The following is a 25,310-nucleotide window of genomic DNA, read 5'->3' as shown; positions in this document are numbered from 1 at the left end:
TAGCTGTGCAGGTATGAGGGGTTGTAACAACTCTCAGTTTAGTCAAGTCAATGCTGTCTTGATAAATGTTCCGGAGGGAGTCGGTGAGCGAGATTGGCAAGTATGTTGTTAATTAATATTGCGGATGTTTGTACACTTGTACCAACGCTGCTGGTACAGTTTATCTTTAGCATTGTGATTAATCATTTATCTCTCCCTTTCCCAGGACGCAATGAGTTAATCGCTCGGTATATCAAACTGCGAACAGGAAAGACACGCACACGGAAACAGGTTTGTTCATGAACATTTGGGGTGGAAAGTGTGACCCAAGTGTCATTTTGAGTACGGGGGAATCTGTGAATTGCACCATCTGCAGCATCATCCCCCCCGGCAATCGCCAATACCAGGGCACCCCCTGGTGAGTGACATGCTGCCCCTGGCATGCCACTGACCCCCTGCATGGTCATCAAGTTTGGTATTATGATCCCGGACCGTAAGTGGGTGAGGGCGGGGTAGAGAGTGGTGGTGGGGTGAGGGCAGAGTGGAGGGACATCATGGTTGGAGAGGACGTGACCAGTGAGTACGCTGCCCCCCTGTGGTGTCCAGCAGGAGTTTGGCCCTTTGTCCTCTGTCCGAATTGAGCCAATTTCAGAATATGGTGAGGACATTAGTTGACTTGGGGATTTGGAGAAGATTTTTCAGGACATTTCCTGCGTTAGCTGCAATGCATTGTTGGGGGTTGGGTGTGGCTGATTGATGACAAGGTTTTAAAGATTGAGTAAATGTTGGGTTTTATTGAGCTGTTTGTTTATTTGTCGGTGGAAGTTACATTTTGAGAAACTTCTGGAGCAGATAACTAGAGGAATGTGCAATCTCGTGAAACTCTTCCTTTATTTTCATTCCTTTTCACCTCTCCATCAGGTATCGAGTCACATTCAGGTTCTTGCTCGAAGAAAATCTCGTGAGATTCACAGCAAGTTAAAGGTAGGAGCTCAGTTACTCTGAACATTTAGAATTTTATCTGGTTACCGGGACTTTTAACCCTGACTTCCTGGGCTTGGTAAATACTCTGCACAATTGCGATGCTTTGTAAGGACCGGCAGTGCCAAACGTTTGGATGGAGGCGACACGGGCTGCTTCCCACTCCACGTTCCACACCCGTTATCATTGTGAAGCCAGATGCCTCAGACCTGCTCTGAGCTGGGCAGGGATTGCCTGGTTTGAAGGTGACCACACCAATGATCTTCTACCCTTGGGTTGCGCCCAGGCTGGACAGTCCACTGTTGCAGAAAGGGGGTGACTCCGAGTCTGTATTCCTTTTTAAAAATAAATTCAGAGTACACTATTCTTTTTTTTCCCCAATTAAGGGGCAATTTTGTGTGGTCAATCCAACCACCCTGCACATCTTTGGGGTGAAACTACGCAGACACGGGGAGAATGTGCAAACTCCACACACTGACCCAGAGCCGGGACTGAACCCAGGACATCGGCGGCATGAGGCAGTAGTGCTAACCACTGCACCGCCCTGAGGGTCTGTATTCAAAGTAAAGAGAATATATTTGACTCTGGCAGAGTGAGCTCACAGCTTCCTGGGAATTAGACACTTCCCAATGGTGCAGGATACCACGGACTGCTTCCTGCATGTCAGTTCTGGGATTTATCACGGCCAAAAGAGAGTTCACTTTCTCATCGTCCAGTGAGTATGCGACCGTACGCAGTGTGCGGCCCTAGGCAGTGTGCGGCCCTAGGCAGTGTGCGGCCCTAGGCAGTGTGCGGCCCTAGGCAGTGTGCGGCCCTAGGCAGTGTGCGGCCCTAGGCAGTGTGCGGCCCTAGGCAGTGTGCGGCCCTAGGCAGTGTGCGACCGTAGGCAGTGTGCGGCCCTAGGCAGTGTGCGGCCCTAGGCAGTGTGCGGCCCTAGGCAGTGTGCGGCCCTAGGCAGTGTGCGGCCCTAGGCAGTGTGCGGCCCTAGGCAGTGTGCGGCCCTAGGCAGTGTGCGGCCCTAGGCAGTGTGCGGCCCTAGGCAGTGTGCGGCCCTAGGCAGTGTGCGGCCCTAGGCAGTGTGCGGCCCTAGGCAGTGTGCGGCCCTAGGCAGTGTGCGGCCCTAGGCAGTGTGCGGCCCTAGGCAGTGTGCGGCCCTAGGCAGTGTGCGGCCCTAGGCAGTGTGCGGCCCTAGGCAGTGTGCGGCCCTAGGCAGTGTGCGGCCGTACGCAGTGTGCGGCCCTAGGCAGTGTGCGACCCTAGGCAGTGTGCGGCCCTAGGCAGTGTGCGGCCCTAGGCAGTGTGCGGCCCTAGGCAGTGTGCGGCCCTAGGCAGTGTGCGGCCCTAGGCAGTGTGCGGCCCTAGGCAGTGTGCGGCCCTAGGCAGTGTGCGGCCCTAGGCAGTGTGCGGCCCTAGGCAGTGTGCGGCCCTAGGCAGTGTGCGGCCCTAGGCAGTGTGCGGCCCTAGGCAGTGTGCGGCCCTAGGCAGTGTGCGGCCCTAGGCAGTGTGCGGCCCTAGGCAGTGTGCGGCCCTAGGCAGTGTGCGGCCCTAGGCAGTGTGCGGCCCTAGGCAGTGTGCGGCCCTAGGCAGTGTGCGGCCCTAGGCAGTGTGCGGCCCTAGGCAGTGTGCGGCCCTAGGCAGTGTGCGGCCCTAGGCAGTGTGCGGCCCTAGGCAGCGTGCGGCCCTAGGCAGCGTGCGGCCCTAGGCAGCGTGCGGCCCTAGGCAGCGTGCGGCCCTAGGCAGCGTGCGGCCCTAGGCAGCGTGCGGCCCTAGGCAGCGTGCGGCCCTAGGCAGCGTGCGGCCCTAGGCAGCGTGCGGCCCTAGGCAGCGTGCGGCCCTAGGCAGCGTGCGGCCCTAGGCAGCGTGCGGCCCTAGGCAGCGTGCGGCCCTAGGCAGCGTGCGGCCCTAGGCAGCGTGCGGCCCTAGGCAGCGTGCGGCCCTAGGCAGCGTGCGGCCCTAGGCAGCGTGCGGCCCTAGGCAGCGTGCGGCCCTAGGCAGCGTGCGGCCCTAGGCAGCGTGCGGCCCTAGGCAGCGTGCGGCCCTAGGCAGCGTGCGGCCCTAGGCAGCGTGCGGCCCTAGGCAGCGTGCGGCCCTAGGCAGCGTGCGGCCCTAGGCAGCGTGCGGCCCTAGGCAGCGTGCGGCCCTAGGCAGCGTGCGGCCCTAGGCAGCGTGCGGCCCTAGGCAGCGTGCGGCCCTAGGCAGCGTGCGGCCCTACGCAGTGTATCGTGGAGGTAAATGAACGGTATCCAGGTGAGTGGCAATCACGGTGCCCAGATTCTGCTGCACTCCACTGTGCCAAACTAATGTGGGATACTGAACAATGAGAGCTAACTATTGATCAAAACTGGTACATGACTGATCTCAAATCATGTATGTGTGATCAGCAGGCATACATGACAAAAACCATGCTGATAATGAAGCTTTGTGGAGTTAAAGGTATCTCTCAACCAGAACATCAGAATATTCCTGAGGAGTTAAATCTACAGAAAAGGCTGAGAGACTCCATTCGATGTACAGGTCTCTTTCTGAGGGAGGAGATTGATTGATTTATTGTCACATGTACCGAAGTACAGTGAAAAGTATTTTCCTGCGGCCGAGGGAACGTACACAGTACGTACATAGTAGACAAAAAGAATAATCAACAGAGAACATTGACAAATGGTACATCGACAAACAGTGATTGGTTACAGTGCGGGTCAAGGGGCCAAACAAAGCATATACATGAGCAAGAGCAGCATAGGGCGTCGTGAATAGTGTTCTTACAGGGAACAGATCAGCCCGAGGGGGAGTCGTTGAGGAGTCTTGAAGCTGTGGGGAAGGAGTTGTTCTTATGCCTGGATGTGCGGGTGTTCAGACTTCTGTACCTTCCACCTGATGGAAGGGTCTGGAGGAAGGCAATGCCTGGGTGGGAGGGGTCTCTGATAATGCTGTCTGCCTTCCTGAGGCAGCGGGAGATGTAGACAGAATCAGTGTGGGGGGTGGCGAGCTTGTGTGATGCGCTGGGCTGAGTTCACCACACTCTGCAGTTTCTTGCAGGTGTAAGTAAAGCTGATTTCATTCCTTCAAAATGGATTGCAACTTTTTAGATGAAATATGAAAAATAATCTCCTCCATTAGTAAAACGTGATTAATCTTTTTACTTTTGTTTTGAATGGACTGCCCATTTGGTGACTGGAATGGCTGACAATCCCTCCTTGTTTCCAGACAATCAATATGGTGAGCTCTTGAGGGGGGGGAAAGCGTTGGTTTTCTTGTCTGTGCTGATATTTTGCTGTGATATAGTCTCACATTTCCCGCTGGCTGACTGCCGAGAGTTCCCCAAAGCCTGACTGCCATCAAACTGAGTTTTGAGAAAATTATCAGGAAATTACTAAAAGAGTACCAGTGATCGGATTTTCAATCAGCAATTTTTCCAATTTATTTCAGCCTTGTGATTGGGATAAATTTATTTTTCAGGACCTGATCAGCAAAACAACTTCTGAACTTTAGCCTTGATTCCAACTCCCTCTTGTCCAATTTCAGATTTGGTGAAAGGTTCCCATTGTGCTCACTGGAGCGGGGAGATAGTGGGTGGCACGGGGAGATAGTGGGTGGCGCAGGGAGATAGTGGGTGGCGCGGGGAGATAGTGGGTGGCTCGGGGAGATAGTGGGTGGCGCGGGGAGATAGTGGATGGCACGGAGAGATAGTGGGTGGCGCGGGGAGATAGTGGGTGGCGCGGGGAGATAGTGGGTGGTGCAGGGAGATAGTGGGTGGCGCGGGGAGATAGTGGGTGGCGCGGGGAGGTAGTGGATGGCACGGAGAGATAGTGGGTGGCTCGGGGAGATAGTGGGTGGCTCGGGGAGATAGTGGGTGGCGCGGGGAGATAGTGGGTGGCGCGGGGTGATAGTGGGTGGCGCGGGGAGATAGTGGGTGGCGCGGGGAGATAGTGGGTGGCACGGGGAGATAGTGGGTGGCATGGGGAGATAGTGGGTGGCACGGGGAGATAGTGGGTGGCGCGGGGTGATAGTGGGTGGCGCGGGGAGACGGTGGGTGGCGCGGGGAGCCGGTGGGTGGCGCGGGGAGCCGGTGGGTGGCGCGGGGAGAGGGTGGGTGGCGCGGGGAGATGGTGGGTGGCGCGGGGAGCCGGTGGGTGGCGCGGGGAGCCGGTGGGTGGCGCGGGGAGCCGGTGGGTGGCGCGGGGAGCCGGTGGGTGGCGCGGGGAGCCGGTGGGTGGCGCGGGGAGCCGGTGGGTGGCGCGGGGAGCCGGTGGGTGGCGCGGGGAGCCGGTGGGTGGCGCGGGGAGACGGTGGGTGGCGCGGGGAGACGTGTAGTAATTGTTCTTGATTAACAACTCTGCTACCCTACTATTGTTTCCACGATTAATATCAGGCAAAGTAAAATTCTTCAATGGCAATATTGAATCTCTCTGGGTTGTAAACTGACTTTTACAGTTCAGAATAAATACAACTTCCTTAAGATATCCTGATCTCTGCTGTTCTCGTTTGCTGAATTATTGTCAGCTTTCGCGTGGTAGAATGGTGTCTGTCTCCATCCAGTGATAGCTATTAATCCAGTTTCACTTCTGTATATCTTTTCAAATTTGGAGTATTGGAAAATAACTAAGATGTGTTACAAGCTGTAATGGACTCCGATTAAGCAATGCTTCTGTAATGAGCATGAAAATTAAATAGTGTTTGAACATCACCTGAACCTTCAAACACCTTATCAGCAGGTTTTAATTTTTTCTGTATATTATGGTATTTCCAGTCTGTTGAGGTTCTTTACACCCTGGCCCTATTCAGTGAGCCCCAAACTGAGGTCTGTTTCATAGTCAAATCGCTCCCTTGGAGGTTGCTGCCTCGATGGCTGATGAAGAATGTGCAATTGGTTACAGTAATGGATGGTGAAAATCCATTAAAATACCACAAGTCCCGAAAGACGGGCTGTTAGGTGAATTGGACATTCTGAATTCCCCCTCTGTGTACCCGAACAGGCGCTGGAATGTGGCGACTAGGGGATTGTCACAGTAACTTCATTGCAGTGTTAATGTAAGCCTACTTGTGACACTAATGAGGATTATTATTAAGAGCTCAGTGCTTCCCTGGGAGAGATGGGGAGAGCATGTAAAGTTTGTAAAGTTGCTTTACTTGGGGTACTCGCCATCTGAAAAGCTGCCCTCAACCCCAATAGAGTGTTTCAAGCTGTGCTTTCTGGCTGTGTGGCTGCTCTAACCCACCCTCCTGTGTTGGCTGTGGCATTAACTGCAAGGAGCTGTTGATTTGGATGTAACTCTTCAACATCTCTGGAAACTAGCGATGGACACATTAGAACCCGTTAAAGCCTCAGAGCATTGTTTCTGAGTGCTTTGTAATTTGAAATACTCCTCAGTACTTCTGATATTGCAAAGAAGAATGCGGGTGATGAGGGGCCCTGCTTGATTGGCCTCCTCTTGGTGTAATTGGATCTTTCTGTTAGTACGAAGATTGTGGAATCCGAGGAAAGGTATTTAGATGGTTGCTTATCTATTGTGTGAAAGAGATTCTGATGATGACTGTCAATGTTTCATCAAGAAATCACACTCCATTGATAATTTCATTCCTTTAATTACATTATCAATATTCCACCATCATCAATTATTTCCTTGTAATAAAAGCAAAAACCGTGGATGCTGAAATCTGAAATAAAAACAGAAATGCTGGATAAATCCACGCCTGTAGAGAGAGAAACTGAGTTAGTGTTTTATGGCTCTTCTACAGAATGAATTATTTCTTCACTCTTCGGACTGGATTCTTCCGCCGCGCCCTCCGCAAGGTCGCCACGGGTGGGACGCGGACCGTCCATTGCCGTGGCCAGAGAATCCCCCCCTTCAAGTTTTATTCTGTTGGAACTAATGGGTTCCATTTGGCATAGTTGTCATAGAAACATAAAAAATAGGAGCTTGAGGAGGCCCTTCAGCCCTTCGAGCCTGCTCCGCCATTCATTATGATCATGGCTAATGTTTAATACCCTAATCCCGACCCCCCCCCCCCCCTTCGTTCGTACGATGAACATATCCATTAGAATGGAACCACATGGAGTCAGCAACACATAAATCACTATTATTGAGCAGAGAATTCTCACACCATTTGACTACATTTATTACTCGCACTTAATATAACGAGCAAACCTGGCAGACTGCTCAGTTACTTGCTGTTACTGATGACTTATTATTATCACTTGCCTATTTACAGATTACTGTTGAGAGCATCTTTTAACAGCTCAAATTGGTCTTGAGCAAGTTTGTTTCGCAATGACTTCTGTCTTTGCGTGTTTCAGTCTCACGCACTCTCTATTCCCCCTTTGGGTGTTCATGCTGTTTCTCTGCTTCTTTCTTTCCACCTCGTCTCTTTCTATCCGACCCTTTTCCTTTCTCTCTTTCCTTTCATTTCTTTGCTCTCCCTCCCCCTGCCACTCCTCTAGAATATTCTCTTGTATTTGTTCATATTTTTGCTGTTGTGTCTTTTCTCTATCAATAATTCTGTGATCAGAGCTACTCTGAACATTCCTCCCAAGCTCCTAAAACCCCCGTCCCACCTGTTATTCCTCCTCCTATATGCTCACTTTGAAACCAGTCCACACTATTATTGAACGGGGTCTTTCCGAGAACCTGGCCCCCAATATGCCCACAACCCTGACAGGGCCAGCATCAAACAAGGCTGGAGTTTCATGAGCACTTACTTAGCAATGACAAGACTCCCTTGGATTAATTTGTTGTTCAGTCTGACACTCTTTTCTCTTGTCCATAAGGATCAGTCCACAAAGGACAAAGCCCTCGCCAGTATGGCGGCCATGTCATCAGCACAGATCGTATCAGCGACAGCAATTCAAAACAAACTCGGCATATCACATATGTCTCGTCCTTTTTCTGTAACATCAGGGGTAGGTAATGATTCATTTTTTGCTTTGTCGGTTGAGGTGAAGTGCGGACACTGTGCAACCTGTTGACACTGTAAATTACTGCACGTTACTCAGTGAAAAGGATACTTAGAACATAGACATACAGTGCAGAAGGAGGCCATTCGGCCCATCGAGTCTGCACCGACCCATTTAAGCCCCCACTTCCACCCTATCCCCGTAACCCAATAACTCCTCACAACCTTTTTAGACACTAAGGGCAATTTATCATGGCCAATCCACCTAACCTGCACGTCTTTGGACTGTGGGAGGAAACCGGAGCCCCCGGAGGAAACCCACGCAGACACGGGGAGAACATGCAGACTCCGCTCAGACAGTGACCCAGCGGGGAATCGAACCTGGGACCCTGGAGCTGTGAAGCCGCCTGTGCTACTGTGCTGCTCAAACTTTAATTCTTACTGTCACTGAGCAGACTGCCACAGGAGCTGTGTGGCACCTTGTCTATGTTTCAACACTTATTTCAACAGGTGAATGAACCATATTTAGCCAAAGTTAAAGATGGGCTTGTAGAGTCACAAGAAAATGTGGTGATCCTGAGGTTTGGGAACCATTTAGAAGCCAGCCAGAGGGAACCACAAAACTGATGAAGAAAGGGAAAGAGAAGATGATTATAAACTAGCGAGAAAATTAAAGGCAGATTGTAAAAGCTTCTTTAGGTATATGAGAAGGAAGGTTTAGCTGCACAAATGCAGGCCCATTATGGGCGGAGACGGGAGAATTTATAATGGAAAATAACATTGGATTCGTCCAACACAGAACAGGAACCCAACCCTGCATGCATTTCGACTATTTCTGATTTTTAAATTTGATCTTTCTGTTGAACAAAGATAATTAATTTGGTTGATCCCGTGTGTGGCAATGACCTCCAGTGATCTTCAAAACAAAATAATTGTTTTTCCGTTTTGGGAATGTCACATCTCGTTAGGTTTCTAATAGACCAATGGGAAGTGTACAAATCAACATCAAAAGAAGCTAAACGAATGCCGTTTGATAAGCCAACCTTGCTAGTGGAGTCCGTTGGGCTGTTGAGACAATGGTTTTCCAAACACCAGACCCTCAACATGCACCCCTTTGAACCCACAATGGCTGAGACATCATCAGTCCTGAAAAGGAAGCTAAACTTCAGAAGCTGGATAAACGTCCATTGTTGGAGACATCCTGGAGAAGGAAAGTCACATGACCCAATAAACTGGCCTTCACTATTATCTTTCAGCTGTACAGCCAGTTGGCAGTTTAGCATCTAACTGGCAGGCAGAAGCAAGCTTTGGCCAGATTGGACCACCAGCCTATCTAATCTGACTGCTGGAAGATTTTGTCTCATCATCTACATAACTGATGCCCATCTCTGCTTCACCTGCGGCTTCTTCACCTTCACCTGCGGCATCTCTGCGTGCCGCCTTCACCTGCGCTATCTCTGCTTCCCGCCTTCACCTGCGCTATCTCTGCTTCCCGCCTTCACCTGCGCTATCTCTGCTTCCTGCCTTCACCTGCGCTATCTCTGCGTCCCGCCTTCACCTGCGCTATCTCTGCTTCCCGCCTTCACCTGCGCTATCTCTGCTTCCCGCCTTCACCTGCGCTATCTCTGCGTGCCGCCTTCACCTGCGGCATCTCTGCTTCCCGACTTCACCTGCGGCATCTCTGCGTGCCGCCTTCACCTGCGGCATCTCTGCTTCCCTGCTTCACCTGCGGCATCTCTGCGTCCCGACTTCACCTGCGATATCTCTGCGTGCCGCCTTCACCTGCGCTATCTCTGCTTCCCGACTTCACCTGCGCTATCTCTGCTTCCCGCCTTCACCTGCAGCATCTCTGCTTCCCGCCTTCACCTGCAGCATCTCTGCGTCCCGACTTCACCTGCGCTATCTCTGCTTCCCGCCTTCACCTGCAGCATCTCTGCTTCCCGCCTTCACCTGCAGCATCTCTGCGTGCCGCCTTCACCTGCGGCATCTCTGCTTCCCTGCTTCACCTGCGGCATCTCTGCGTCCCGACTTCACCTGCGCTATCTCTGCTTCCCGCCTTCACCTGCGCTATCTCTGCTTCACAGCTCCATGGTCCCAGGTTCGATTCCGGCTTGGGTCATTGTCTGTGCGGAGTCTGCACGTCCTCCCCGTGTCTGCGTGGGTTTCCTCCGGGTGCTCCGGTTTCCTCCCACAGTCCAAAGATGTGCGGGTTAGGTGAATTGGCCAATGATAAATTGCCCTTAATGTCCAAATTGCCCTTGGTGTTGGGTGGAGGTGTTGAGTTTGGGTAGGGTGCACTTTCCAGGAGCCGGTGCAGACTCAAAGGGCCGAATGGCCTCCTTCTGCACTGTAAATTCAATGATAATCTATGATTAATCTAGGACAAAGGTTCGGCACAACATCGTGGGCCGAAGGGCCTGTTCTGTGCTGTATTTTCTATGTTCTATGTTCCCGCCTTCACCTGCGGCATCTCTGCGTGCCGCCTTCACCTGCGCTATCTCTGCTTCCCGCCTTCACCTGCGGCATCTCTGCGTGTCGCCTTCACCTGCGCTATCTCTGCTTCCCGACTTCACCTGCGCTATCTCTGCTTCCCGCCTTCACCTGCACTATCTCTGCTTTCCGCCTACACCTGCACTATCTCTGCTTTCCGCCTACACCTGCACTATCTCTGCTTCCCGCCTTCACCTGCGCTATCTCTGCTTCCCACCAATACCTGCGCTATCTCTGCTTCCCGCCTTCACCTGCACTATCTCTGCTTCCCGACTTCACCTGCGCCATCTCTGCTTCCCGACTTCACCTGCAGCATCTCTGCTTCCCGCCTTCACCTGCGCTATCTCTGCTTCCCGCCTACACCTGCGCTATCTCTGCTTCCCGCCTTCACCTGCGCTATCTCTGCTTCCCGCCAATACCTGCGCTATCTCTGCTTCCCGCTTACACCTGCGCTATCTCTGCTTCCCGCCTTCACCTGCGCAATCTCTGCTTTCCGCCTTCACCTGCGCTATCTCTGCTTCCCGACTTCACCTGCGCAATCTCTGCTTTCCGCCTTCACCTGCACTATCTCTGCTTCCCGCCTTCACCTGCGCCATCTCTGCTTCCCGACTTCACCTGCGCTATCTCTGCTTCCCGCCTTCACCTGCGCTATCTCTGCTTCCCGCCTTCACCTACGCCATCTCTGCTTCCCGCCAATACCTGCGCTATCTCTGCTTTCCGCCTTCACCTGCGCCATCTCTGCTTCCCGACTTCACCTGCGCTATCTCAGCGTGGCGCCTTCACCTGCACTATCTCTGCTTCCCGACTTCACCTGCGCTATCTCTGCTTCCCGCCTTCACCTGCGCTATCTCTGCTTCCCGCCTTCACCTGCGCCATCTCTGCTTTCCGCCTTCACCTGCGCTATCTCTGCTTCCCGTCTTCACCTGCGCTATCTCTGCTTCCCGACTTCACCTGCGCTATCTCTGCTTCCCGACTTCACCTGCGCTATCTCTGCTTCCCGACTTCACCTGCGCTATCTCTGCTTCCCGCCTTCACCTGCGCCATCTCTGCTTCCCGACTTCACCTGCGCTATCTCTGCGTGCCGCCTTCACCTGCGCTATCTCTGCTTCCCGACTTCACCTGCGCTATCTCTGCTTCCCGCCTTCACCTGCGCTATCTCTGCTTCCCGACTTCACCTGCGCTATCTCTGCTTCCCGCCTTCACCTGCGCCATCTCTGCTTCCCGACTTCACCTGCGCTATCTCTGCGTGCCGCCTTCACCTGCGCTATCTCTGCTTCCCGCCTTCACCTGCACTATCTCTGCTTTCCGCCTACACCTGCGCTATCTCTGCGTGCCGCCTTCACCTGCACTATCTCTGCTTCCCGCCTTCACCTGCGCTATCTCTGCTTCCCACCTTCACCTGCGCTATCTCTGCGTGCCGCCTTCACCTGCGCTATCTCTGCTTCCTGCCTTCACCTGCGCAATCTCTGCTTCCCGCCTTCACCTGCAGCATCTCTGCTTCCCGCCTTCACCTGCGCAATCTCTGCTTCCCGCCTTCACCTGCAGCATCTCTGCTTCCCGCCTTCACCTGCGCCATCTCTGCTTCCCGACTTCACCTGCGCTATCTCTGCTTCCCGACTTCACCTGCGCTATCTCTGCTTCCCGCCTTCACCTGCGCTATCTCTGCTTCCCGCCTTCACCTGCGCTATCTCTGCTTCCCGCCTTTACCTGCGCTATCTCTGCGTGCCGACTTCACCTGCGCTATCTCTGCGTGCCGCCTTCACCTGCGCTATCTGTGCTTTCCGACTTCACCTGCGCTATCTCTGCTTCCCGACTTCACCTGCGCTATCTCTGCTTCCCGCCTTCACCTGCGCCATCTCTGCGTGCCGACTTCACCTGCGCAATCTCTGCTGCCCGCCTTCACCTGCAGCATCTCTGCTTCCCGCCTTCACCTGCGCATCTCTGCTTCCCGACTTCACCTGCGCTATCTCTGCTTCCCGCCTTCACCTGCGCCATCTCTGCTTCCCGACTTCACCTGCGCTATCTCTGATCCCCGCCTTCACCTGCGCCATCTCTGCTTCCCGACTTCACCTGCGCTACCTCTGCTTCCCGCCTTTACTTGCGCTATCTCTGCGTGCCGACTTCACCTGCGCTATCTCTGCTTCCCGCCTTCACCTGCGCCATCTCTGTGTGCCGCCTTCACCTGCGCTATCTCTGCTTCTCGCCTTCACCTGCGCTACCGCTGCTTCCCGCCTTTACCTGCGCTATCTCTGCTTTCCGACTTCACCTGCGCTATCTCTGCTTCCCGACTTCACCTGCGCCATCTCTGCTTCCCCCCTTCACCTGCGCTATCTCTGCGTGCCGCCTTCACCTGCGCTATCTCTGCTTTCCGACTTCACCTGCGCTATCTCTGCTTCCCGCCTTTACCTGCGCTATCTCTGCTTTCCGACTTCACCTGCGCTACCTCTGCTTCCCGACTTCACCTGCACTATCTCTGCTTCCCGCCTTTACCTGCGCTATCTCTGCTTCCCGCCTTTACCTGCGCTATCTCTGCTTTCCGACTTCACCTGCGCTATCTCTGCTTCCCGACTTCACCTGCGCTATCTCTGCGTGCCGACCACCTGCACCATCTCTGCCACCTGAAAAAGTGAATCTTACAACATTGGTCTCCAACAGTCCGAAAACTAAATGCCAACATGAAAAACGTCCTAATTTGGTCTCTGACCGTGGGACTCTGGAATTTGCATGTATCAATATTCAGTTTTTCTGCGGTGCTTGTACAGTAAACCTTCTTTCCTCTACCTGCCCCCTCCTCCCCACTCTATCTCTGCGTGCCGCCTTCACCTGCGCTATCTCTGCATCCCGACTTCACCTGCGTATCTCTGCTTCCCGCCTTCACCTGCGCTATCTCTGCTTCCCGCCTTCACCTGCGCTATCTCTGCTTCCCGCCTTCACCTGCGCTATCTCTGCTTCCCGACTTCACCTGCAGCATCTCTGCTTCCCGACTTCACCTGCGCTATCTCTGCGTGCCGCCTTCACCTGCGCTATCTCTGCTTCCCGCCTTCACCTGCAGCATCTCTGCTTCCCGACTTCACCTGCGCTATCTCTGCGTGCCGCCTTCACCTGCGCTATCTCTGCTTCCCGACTTCACCTGCGCTATCTCGGCTTCCCGCCTTCACCTGCAGCATCTCTGCTTCCCGACTTCACCTGCGCTATCTCTGCGTGCCGCCTTCACCTGCGCTATCTCTGCTTCCCGCCTTCACCTGCGCTATCTCTGCTTCCCGCCTTCACCTGCAGCATCTCTGCGTGCCGCCTTCACCTGCGCTATCTCTGCTTCCCGCCTTCACCTGCGCTATCTCTGCTTCCCGCCTTCACCTGCGCTATCTCTGCGTGCCGACTTCACCTGCGCCATCTCTGCTTCCCGCCTTCACCTGCGCTATCTCTGCTTCCCGACTTCACCTGCGCTATCTCTGCTTCCCGCCTTCACCTGCACTATCTCTGCTTCCCGCCTTCACCTGCGGCATCTCTGCTTCCCGCCTTCACCTGCGGCATCTCTGCTTCCCGCCTTCACCTGCGCCATCTCTGCTTCCCGCCTTCACCTGCGCTATCTCTGCTTCCCGACTTCACCTGCGCTATCTCTGCTTTCCGCCTTCACCTGCGCTATCTCTGCGAGCCGACTTCACCTGCGCCATCTCTGCTTCCCGCCTTCACCTGCGCTATCTCTGCTTCCCGACTTCACCTGCGCTATCTCTGCTTCCCGCCTTCACCTGCACTATCTCTGCTTCCCGCCTTCACCTGCGGCATCTCTGCTTCCCGCCTTCACCTGCGGCATCTCTGCTTCCCGCCTTCACCTGCGGCATCTCTGCTTCCCGCCTTCACCTGCGCCATCTCTGCTTCCCGCCTTCACCTGCGCTATCTCTGCTTCCCGACTTCACCTGCGCTATCTCTGCTTCCCGCCTTCACCTGCGCTATCTCTGCGTGCCGACTTCACCTGCGCTATCTCTGCTTCCCGCCTTCACCTGCGCTATCTCTGCTTCCCGACTTCACCTGCGCTATCTCTGCTTCCCGCCTTCACCTGCGCTATCTCTGCTTGCCGACTTCACCTGCGCTATCTCTGCTTCCCGACTTCACCTGCGCTATCTCTGCGTGCCGCCTTCACCTGCGCCTTCTCTGCTTCCCGCCTTCACCTGCACTCTCTCTGCTTCCCGACTTCACCTGCGCTATCTCTGCGTGCCGCCTTCACCTGCACTATCTCTACTTCCCGCCTTCACCTGCGGCATCTCTGCTTCCCGCCTTCACCTGCGCTATCTCTGCGTGCCGCCTTCACCTGCACTATCTCTGCGTGCCGCCTTCACCTGCACTATCTCTGCTACCCGCCTTCACCTGCGCTATCTCTGCGTGCCGCCTTCACCTGCACTATCTCTGCGTGCCGCCTTCACCTGCGCTATCTCTGCTTCCCGCCTTCACCTGCAGCATCTCTGCTTCCCGACTTCACCTGCGCTATCTCTGCTTCCCGACTTCACCTGCGCTATCTCTGCTTCCCGCCTTCACCTGCGCTATCTCTGCTTCCCGACTTCACCTGCGCCATCTCTGCGTGCCGACTTCACCTCCGCCATCTCTGCTTCCCGCCTTCACCTGCGCCATCTCTGCTTCCCGCCTTCACCTGCGCTATCTCTGCGTGCCGACTTCACCTGCGCCGTCTCTGCTTCCCGACATCACCTGCGCTGTCTCTGCGTGCCGCCTTCACCTGCACTATCTCTGCGTGCCGCCTTCACCTGCACTATCTCTGCTTCCCGCCTTCACCTGCAGCATCTCTGCTTCCCGACTTCACCTGCGCTATCTCTGCTTCCCGCCTTCACCTGCAGCATCTCTGCTTCCCGCCTTCACCTGCAGGATCTCTGCTTCCCGCCTTCACCTGCGCCATCTCTGTTTCCCGACTTCACCTGCGCTATCTCTGCATGCCGACTTCACCTGCGCCATCTCTGTTTCCCGACTTCACCTGCGCTATCTCTGCTTCCCGACTTCACCTGCGCTATCTCTGCTTCCCGACTTCACCTGCGTTATCTCTGCTTCCCGACTTCACCTGCGCCATCTCTGTTTCCCGACTTCACCTGCGCCATCTCTGTTTCCCAACTTCACCTGCAGCATCTCTGCTTCCCGACTTCACCTGCGCTATCTCTGCTTCCCGACTTCACCTGCGCCATCTCTGTTTCCCGACTTCACCTGCGCCATCTCTGTTTCCCGACTTCACCTGCGCTATTTCTGCTTCCCGCCTTCACCTGCGCTATCTCTGCTTCCCGCCTTCACCTGCACTATGTCTGCTTCCCGACTTCACCTGCAGCATCTCTGCTTCCCGCCTTCACCTGCGGCATCTCTGCTTCCCGCCTTCACCTGCGGCATCTCTGCGTGCCGCCTTCACCTGCGGCATCTCTGCGTGCCGCCTTCACCTGCGGCATCTCTGCTTCCCGCCTTCACCTGCGGCATCTCTGCTTCCCGCCTTCACCTGCGGCATCTCTGCTTCCCGCCTTCACCTGCGGCATCTCTGCTTCCCGCCTTCACCTGCGGCATCTCTGCTTCCCGCCTTCACCTGCGCCATCTCTGTTTCCCGACTTCACCTGCGCTATCTCTGCATGCCGACTTCACCTGCGCCATCTCTGTTTCCCGACTTCACCTGCGCCATCTCTGCTTCCCGCCTTCACCTGCGCTATCTCTGCTTCCCGCCTTCACCTGCGCTATCTCTGCGTCCCGCCTTCACCTGCGCTATCTCTGCGTCCCGCCTTCACCTGCGCTATCTCTGCTTCCCGCCTTCACCTGCGCTATCTCTGCTTCCCGACTTCACCTGCAGCATCTCTGCTTCCCGCCTTCACCTGCGCTATCCCTGCTTCCCGCCTTTACCTGCGCTATCTCTGCTTCCCGACTTCACCTGCGCGATCTCTGCGTGCCGACCACCTGCACCATCTCTGTCACCTGAAAAAGTGAATCTTACAACATTGGTCTCCAACAGTCCGAAAACTAAATGCCAACATGAAAAACGTCCTAATTTGGTCTCTGACCGTGGGACTCTGGAATTCGCATGTATCAATATTCAGTTTTTCTGCGGTGCTTGTACAGTAAACCTTCTTTCCTCTACCTGCCCCCTCCTCCCCACTCTATCTCTGCTTTCCGACTTCACCTGCGCTATCTCTGCATCCCGACTTCACCTGCGCTATCTCTGCATCCCGACTTCACCTGCGTATCTCTGCTTCCCGCCTTCACCTGCGCTATCTCTGCTTCCCGCCTTCACCTGCGCTATTTCTGCGTGCCGCCTTCACCTGCGCTATCTCTGCTTCCCGCCTTCACCTGCAGCATCTCTGCTTCCCGACTTCACCTGCGCTATCTCTGCGTGCCGCCTTCACCTGCGCTATCTCTGCTTCCCGACTTCACCTGCGCTATCTCTGCTTCCCGCCTTCACCTGCGCTATCTCTGCTTCCCGACTTCACCTGCGCTATCTCTGCGTGCCGCCTTCACCTGCACTATCTCTGCTTCCCGCCTTCACCTGCGCTATCTCTGCTTCCCGCCTTCACCTGCGCTATCTCTGCTTCCCGACTTCACCTGCGCTATCTCTGCGTGCCGCCTTCATCTGCGCAATCTCTGCTTCCCGACTTCACCTGCGCAATCTCTGCTACCCGCCTTCACCTGCAGCATCTCTGCTTCCCGCCTTCACCTGCGCTATCTCTGCTTCCCGACTTCACCTGCGCTATCTCTGCTTCCCGCCTTCACCTGCGCAATCTCTGCTTCCCGCCTTCACCTGCGCAATCTCTGCTTCCCGCCTTCACCTGCGCCATCTCTGCTTCCCGCCTTCACCTGCGCTATCTCTGCTTCCCGCCTTCACCTGCGCTATCTCTGCTTCCCGCCTTCACTTGCTCTATCTCTGCTTCCCGCCTTCACCTGCGCTATCTCTGCTTCCCGCCTTCACCTGCGCCATCTCTGCTTCCCGCCTTGACCTGCGCCATCTCTGCTTCCCGACTTCACCGGCGCTATCTCTGCTTCCCGCCTTCACCTGCGCCATCTCTGCTTCCCGACTTCACCTGCGCTATCTCTGCTTCCCGACTTCACCTGCGCTATCTCTGCGTCCCGCCTTCACCTGCGCCATCTCTGCTTCCCGACTTCACCTGTGCTATCTCTTCTTCCCGCCTTCACCTGCGCTATCTCTGCTTCCCGCCTTCACCTGCGCTATCTCTGCGTGCCGCCTTCACCTGCGCTATCTCTGCTTCCCGCCTTCACCTGCGCTATCTCTGCTTCCCGCCTTCACCTGCGCTATCTCTGCTTCCCGCCTTCACCTGCAGCATCTCTGCTTCCCGCCTTCACCTGCGCTATCTCTGCGTGCCGCCTTCACCTGCAGCATCTCTGCTTCCCGCCTTCACCTGCAGCATCTCTGCTTCCCGCCTTCACCTGCGCTATCTCTGCGTGCCGCCTTCACCTGCACTATCTCTGCTTCCCGCCTTCACCTGCGCTATCTCTGCTTCCCGACTTCACCTGCGCTATCTCTGCTTCCCGACTTCACCTGCGCTATCTCTGCTTCCCGCCTTCACCTGCGCCATCTCTGCTTCCCGACATCACCTGCGCCATCTCTGTTTCCCGCCTTCACCTGCACTATCTCTGCTTCCCGCCTTCACCTGCAGCATCTCTGCTTCCCGACATCACCTGCGCTATCTCTGCGTGCCGACTTCACCTGCGCCATCTCTGCTTCCCGACATCACCTGCGCTATCTCTGTTTCCCGCCTTCACCTGCGGCATCTCTGCTTCCCGCCTTCACCTGCGCTATCTCTGCGTGCCGCCTTCACCTGCGCTATCTCTGCTTCCCGCCTTCACCTGCGCTATCTCTGCTTCCCGCCTTCACCTGCAGCATCTCTGCTTCCCGCCTTCACCTGCGCTATCTCTGCTTCCCGACTTCACCTGCGCTATCTCTGCTTCCCGCCTTCACCTGCACTATCTCTGCTTCCCGCCTTCACCTGCAGCATCTCTGCTTCCCGACATCACCTGCGCTATCTCTGTTTCCCGCCTTCACCTGCGGCATCTCTGCTTCCCGCCTTCACCTGCGCTATCTCTGCTTCTCACCTTCACCTGCGCTATCTCTGCGTGCCGCCTTCACCTGCACTATCTCTGCTACCCGCCTTCACCTGCGCTATCTCTGCTTCCCGACTTCACCTGCGCTATATGTGCGTGCCGCCTTCACCTGCGCCATCTCTGCTTCCCGACTTCACCTGCGCCATCTCTGCTTCCCGACTTCACCTGCGCTATCTCTGCTTCCCGCCTTCACCTGCGCTATCTCTGCTTCCCGCCTTCACCTGCGCTATCTCTGCTTCCCGACTTCACCTGCGCTATATGTGCGTGCCGCCTTCACCTGCGCCATCTCTGCTTCCCGCCTTCAACTGCGCAATCTCTGCTTCCCGCCTTCACCTGCGCTATCTCTGCTTCCCGCCTTCACCTGCAGCATCTCTGCTTCCCGCCTTCACCTGCGCCATCTCTGCTTCCCGCCTTCACCTGCAGCATCTCTGCTTCCCGCCTTCACCTGCGCCATCTCTGCTTCCCGACTTCACCTGCGCTATCTCTGCTTCCCGACTTCACCTGCAGCATCTCTGCTTCCCGCCTTCACCTGCGCTATCTCTGCTTCCCGCCTTCACCTGCGCTATCTCTGCTTCCCGCCTTCACCTGCGGCATCTCTGCTTCCCGCCTTCACCTGCGCCATCTCTGCTTCCCGCCTTCACCTGCGGCATCTCTGCTTCCCGCCTTCACCTGCGGCATCTCTGCGTGCGGCCTTCACCTGCGGCATCTCTGCGTGCCGCCTTCACCTGCGCCATTTCTGCTTCCCGACTTCACCTGCGCCATCTCTGCTTCCCGCCTTCACCTGCAGCATCTCTGCTTCCCGCCTTCACCTGCGCCATCTCTGTTTCCCGACTTCACCTGCGCTATCTCTGCATGCCGACTTCACCTGCGCTATCTCTGCTTCCCGCCTTCACCTGCGCTATCTCTGCTTCCCGCCTTCACCTGCGCTATCTCTGCGTCCCGCCTTCACCTGCGCTATCTCTGCGTCCCGCCTTCACCTGCGCTATCTCTGCGTCCCGCCTTCACCTGCGCTATCTCTGCGTCCCGCCTTCACCTGCGCTATCTCTGAGTCCCGCCTTCACCTGCGCTATCTCTGCGTCCCGCCTTCACCTGCGCTATCTCTGCGTCCCGCCTTCACCTGCGCTATCTCTGCGTCCCGCCTTCACCTGCGCTATCTCTGCTTCCCGCCTTCACCTGCGCTATCTCTGCTTCCCGCCTTCACCTGCGCTATCTCTGCTTCCCGACTTCACCTGAAGCATCTCTGCTTCCCGCCTTCACCTGCGCTATCTCTGCTTCCCGCCTTCACCTGTGCTATCTCTGCTTCCCGCCTTTACCTGCGCTATCTCTGCGTGCCGACTTCACCTGCGCTATCTCTGCGTGCCGACTTCACCTGCGCAATCTCTGCGTGCCGACCACCTGCACCATCTCTGCCACCTGAAAAAGTGAATCTTACAACATTGGTCTCCAACAGTCCGAAAACTAAATGCCAACATGAAAAACGTCCTAATTTGGTCTCTGACCGTGGGACTCTGGAATTCGCATGTATCAATATTCAGTTTTTCTGCGGTGCTTGTACAGTAAACCTTCTTTCCTCTACCTGCCCCCTCCTCCCCACTCCCCCTGCCCCCTCCTCTCGTGCCCTGTACAAGGAAGTTGCAAACATGCCTTTTTTTTTGTGTGTGTGCTTGGAATGAGTAAAAATAAACTAACCCACAGAGTTGATCCTAACTTGAGTTTTTCTGTGGGGTTATTGCATGGACACATCGAAGATAGAAGCAGGAGGAGGCCATTCAGCCCTTCAAGCCTGATGTGCCATTCATTATGATCATGGCTAATCATCAAGTTCAATACCCTGATCCCGCCTTCCCCCCCATATCCCTTGAATCCTTTTAGCCCCAACTGCTATATCAAAAACCATACAATGTTTTGGCCTCACAAAACTTCCTGTGGTAACAGATTCCACAGGCTCACCACTCTCTGGGTGAAGAAATCTCTCCTCATCTCTGTCCTCAACGGTTTACCCCGTATCCTCAGACTGTGCCCCCTGATTCTGGACACACCCACCATCGGGAACATCCTTCCTGCATCTACCCTGTCCAGTCCTGTTAGAATTTTATAGGTTTCTAAGAGACCCCCCCCTCATTCTTCTAACTCCAGCGAATATAATCCTAACTGATTCAATCTCTCCTCATACATCAGTCCCGCCATCCCAGGAATCAGCCTGGTAAACCTTCGCTGCATCCCCTCCATAGCAAGAGCATCTTCCTCAGATAAGGACACCAAAACTGCCCACAATACTCCAGGTGTGGCCTCACCAAGGACCTCTCGCTATGAAGGCCAGCATACCATTAGCTGCCTTTATCGCCTGCTGTACCTGCGCGCTTACCTTCAGTGACTGGTGTACGAGGACACCGGGTTTCGTTTTGAAAAGGACCAGTTTATTCATACTCTTTGTTTCCTATCAGACAACCAATTTTCCAACCAAATAGCAGGCAGTGACTAGTGGGGGTACCGCAGGGATCGGTGCTGGGACCCCAGCTATTCACAATATATATTAATGATTTAGATGAGGGAACTAAATGTAATATCTCCAAATTTGCAGATGACACAATGCTGGGTGGGAGGGTGAGCTGTGAGGAGGATGCAGAGATCCTTCAGCAGGATTTGGACAAGTTGAGTGAGTAAATGAATGGCAGATGCTGTATAATGTGGAGAAATGCGAGATTATCCACTTCGGCAGCAAAAACGAGACGGCAGATTATTGTCTGAATGGCCATAAATTAGGAGCGGGGAATGTGCACCGAGACCTGGGTGTCCTCGTACACCAGTCACTGAAGGTAAGCGCGCAGGTACAGCAGGCGGTAAAGAAGGCAAATGGTATGTTGGCCTTCACAGCGAGAGGATTCGAGTACAGGAGCAGGGATGTGTTGCTGCAATTACACAGGGCCTTGGTGAGGCCACACCTGGAATATTGTGGGCAGTTTTGGTCTCCTTATCTGAGGAAGGATGTTCTTGCTCAAGGTCTTCCATTCAGGTGCCATTGGGATCCCAAAGGTTGGCTTAGTGACCACAGACTGGTAATCTCAATTGTCCAGTCAGTAGGGAGCTACTGAGCGAGGCTGTGGTTGCCTAACCTACTTTATATTAAATACCAATTAGGGGGCAGAATTTCATGGAAAAGTTTGTGTTGGGTTTTTCCCGGAGTTTCCCGTCGGCTCTGCCGGCGAGTTCCTCATCGTTATTCAATGTCACTTAGTCCCTTTCTGGACCCTGGGGAGTTTCTCACCAGTTTAGCCGACACTTCACCGGGGAGCTGAACTCCGAGATCTGGCCTCCATTTTGAAAGGGTGCCCATGTCTCTAAGTGAGCTTGTGGCTCTCCCACACCCCCCACCCATGGAGAATGTCACCCCCCATACACATGGGCACTACGCCATACCCCCCAAGTGAGGATACCCCACTATGGGGTCCCTGGGGGCCCCCCTCTTCGGGCCCCCCAAATCACCTAACAGGACCCCCACCCGTAACCCTCCCAACCTCCCAGAGGCCCCTACGTACCTACCCTGCACCTCCAAACCCCCCTCCCCCCTCCTTTCATGGGAATGGCCCCCCTAGGGTCCTGACCCTTGGCAGTGTCACCGAGGCATCCTTGTACTGGCAAGTTGGCACCCTGGTAGTACTGCCAGCTTTGTAGTGCCAGGGTGGCAGTGCCAAGTTGCACGTGTGCCAGGGGGAGGGCCACGGGGCCACCCTGCACTATCCCTGACCACGCAGGCCTCCGATATCTCAGGAGACCTTCCGGGTGCCATGCTACGTTGACTAGTACTGATTGGCGCCCGACTGCAGCCTCCTTGGGAAGGCCAGTGGAATGTGGAGGCCGGCAGCTCCCGGGTAGGTAAGCCGTAAGTAGGTTTAAGACCTACTTTTGTGACCGCCGTTTGGTTCTGCCCCTTTTGGGCAGAGTTCCGATTCTGATGCCTCGTGGGACTCGGGTGTATCCCGCGAGGTGAGAAGGCAGCCGGGAAGCCCACGGGTGGGCTCTCCCGGGACCTATCGGCCATAGCCCGCTCTCGCTCAAGTGCAACGCGGCCACTGGATCGCGCCCGGAGTAAATTATTCATTCATATCTTCACAAATATGACTTTGTTCTAATCTTGCTATTCGTATATTTCCTGTTTCTCTGTATTAGGATTTACCAACTCCCACGCACAGCAAACTATCCCCAATGTACTTGTCGGCAACACTTCATTCACTTTGTGCTTCAGATGTTGCTGTGAATTGGGTTGGAGCTGTTAGCGTGACTGGGTTAACAAGGTGCACATTTCCTTCAATCTATACTGAATTCTTTTTCAATATTATGTACTGTCTCTGCTGACTTACCTCGAGTTTCTTTCATAAACCCGGTTCCAAGTGGGAGCTCTGACCCCCCTGTATTGGGTTGAGCAACTTTATCACAATTAACCAGACCATGATCAGACATTTCCCTTTGTTAATTAACACAGTTGGGTAAATCTTCAGTGCCTGGCTATTGAGATTGGTAGCAACAGGGAAAGGGAGACCTTAATTTGTACTGTAGGAAGAGAGGGTAGACCAGGAAGGTCTGTGTTCCATCCAGGGCAAGGAAGCCAGAAATCTGCCCAATTTGTGGCAGACTTGATGGCATCTCCTTCATTGTGTTTTCAATGATGCTGGAATGGGGGTCGAGCTGAGATGGAGACTGAGTGACTAATGTTTATCTGTTTGTTCTCTTTCCACAGACTCCAGAGTTCTTTCAGTTTTGGCCGGGTGCTGTAACTTCGGGTGAAGCAAGCTCCTCACCAGAGTAGGTGCCGTTCTAGATAGCAGAGAGTGCAGTAAGGGTTTCATTCATAACTCCACAGCAACTTGACATTCAGATGTTTTACAAATGCAGTTCAAAGTTCAGAAAGTTTAGGTTTGTTTCCTGCAAGATTTCCCGCACTTTATCCTGCTGGATTGTTCTTAAAAACCTATATTTGTTCTTGCACCCTTTCCCCCTGCCTTTCCTGAAGGTGCCGACTATTACTGGCGTATGTTCAGTTGTCAAACATGCTCTGTGACCTCCTATGGCAAACTTGGCTGGGTTATTCAAACATGGTGTATGTTGCATTCACATCCCCAGCAATATCCACGCGTGTATTGTCTAGCAGGAGTCACCAAGTGCTGATTAGAAGCAATCGGACTTTCCCCAACTCTAATCCGGGGACACTAACGTCCATCAGGAATAGCATCAATTCTGTACCATCCAGGTTCAGCTCAGACCAAAGATGAAACTTGTACTGCCCAACTTTCCATCAGGCTACTTGTTGTAGAAAATTGCACCAACTGCAGATTTCATAGAATCATAGAATATAGTTAGTAATCCCAGTACAGAGGAGGTTATTTGATGAGGAGGGTCAGGTCAGTGTCAGCTCGCTCCAAGAGTGACTCAGCCAATCTCATTACCCTGACCATTTTTCTCAATCGCCATGAAAATGTTACCTCTTCAGATTTACCCAGTTCTCCTTTGGCTCGATTGAGCCTGCTACCACCGCACTCTCAGACAGCGCATTCCAAATCCTAGCCACTTGCTGTGTAAAACAGTTTCCCTCTCATCGCTGTTGGTTCGTTTGCCAATCCCCTTCAATCTGAGTCCTCCGATTCCTGACCCGCAAGACATTTAAAATGTCACCTATCGGGTCTGCCAGCACAGCTCAAACTGGTTAATAAAAGTCAGGGTGGCAGCGTGGAGACCGTGAATGACAGGAAGCTGGGAGCAGTGATTCCTCCTTGCTAAAGATAGATGCAAAGTAATTGTTCAGTAAAAAATACTGTGGATTGTGGAAATCTGGAATGAAAATAGCAGGCCCGTCCGTGGAAAGAAACCGAGTTAATGTTCCAAGTCATTCAGAGCCTCAGCAAAATCTTTTCCTCCAGGCACATCCTTTTTGGTGATTTATTATCCCTACCCACCTTTCCCAATCCTTTCATTATGGTTATGCTGACTGAAGAATCCTGAGTTGAATTTGATGTTATATACCAGGTCTTGTCATACTCCCTCTTTACTCACACATTTCTTTTTTCACTTCCCCAGTGAACTTTATATTCAACCTGGTTTCCATGTACTAACCACCTGACCTCGGTCATCCACACCCTCTATCTGTTTCATCATTCAGGGAGCTCAGGATTTTTTATTTTATCCTTCCCCCTCATTGGAATGTTCCTCCGCTGTCCCTGAACCATTTCCTCAATGAAGGTTTCCCGTTGTACTTTACAACTGTGCCTCCAATTTTTGATGACCTCAGACAGGTCTGTTCTCACCCCCAGTGAACCTACATCGGAACAGGAACTCTTTACATTATTGTTCATCAGGAATCTATCAATCTCTACTTTAAACAGACTGAGCAACCTCTGGGACAGAGAATTCCAAAGATTCACAACCCTCTGGATGAAGACATTTCTCCTCATCACAGCCCTAAGTGGCTTCCCCCTTATTGGGAAATTGTGCCCCCTCGTTCTAGACTCCCTAACCACCGGACACATCTTACCTGCATCTACCCTGTCTATCCCTTTAAGTATTTTAATAAATGCCCTTGATGATAAATGATAAATTGCCCTTAATGTCCAAAATTGCCCTTGGGGTTGGGTGGAGGTGTTGAGTTTGGGTAGGGTGCTCTTTCCAAGAGCCGGTGCAGACTCAAAGGGCCGAATGGCCTCCTTCTGCACTGTAAATTCAATGATAATCTATGATTAATCTAGGACAAAGGTTCGGCACAACATCGTGGGCCGAAGGGCCTGTTCTGTGCTGTATTTTCTATGTTCGATGTTCTATTTTGTCGGTTTCAATGAGATGACCCCTCATTCTTGAAACTCTGGACAATAGGCCCAGTTTGCTCCACAATCTCTCTTCAT

At 54.0% G+C, this 25,310-nt stretch overlaps 1 protein-coding gene across 5 annotated transcripts in view; it reads left to right on the top strand.

Annotated features, from left to right (window-relative positions):
* LOC140404106 (transcriptional enhancer factor TEF-1-like) overlaps window positions 1-25,310 on the top strand; it is a 110,699-nt gene that overhangs the window by 48,300 nt on the left and 37,089 nt on the right. For 3 of the 5 annotated variants that reach the window (XM_072492522.1, XM_072492524.1, XM_072492521.1), the window contains 5 exons: window positions 206-270; window positions 901-963; window positions 4,162-4,173; window positions 7,724-7,855; window positions 23,159-23,223. In XM_072492522.1, the coding sequence (XP_072348623.1) occupies window positions 206-270; window positions 901-963; window positions 4,162-4,173; window positions 7,724-7,855; window positions 23,159-23,223 (337 nt within the window). The remainder of the gene's footprint in view (window positions 1-205; window positions 271-900; window positions 964-4,161; window positions 4,174-7,723; window positions 7,856-23,158; window positions 23,224-25,310) is intronic. The other 2 variants (XM_072492523.1, XM_072492525.1) reach the window with 2 other exon arrangements.

The sequence above is a fragment of the Scyliorhinus torazame genome, chromosome 29 (assembly GCF_047496885.1).
Source record: "Scyliorhinus torazame isolate Kashiwa2021f chromosome 29, sScyTor2.1, whole genome shotgun sequence".
Lineage (NCBI taxonomy): Eukaryota > Metazoa > Chordata > Chondrichthyes > Carcharhiniformes > Scyliorhinidae > Scyliorhinus > Scyliorhinus torazame.
The sequence above is the reverse complement of the archived record's forward strand: the minus strand, read 5'-3'. Positions and strand labels throughout refer to the sequence as shown.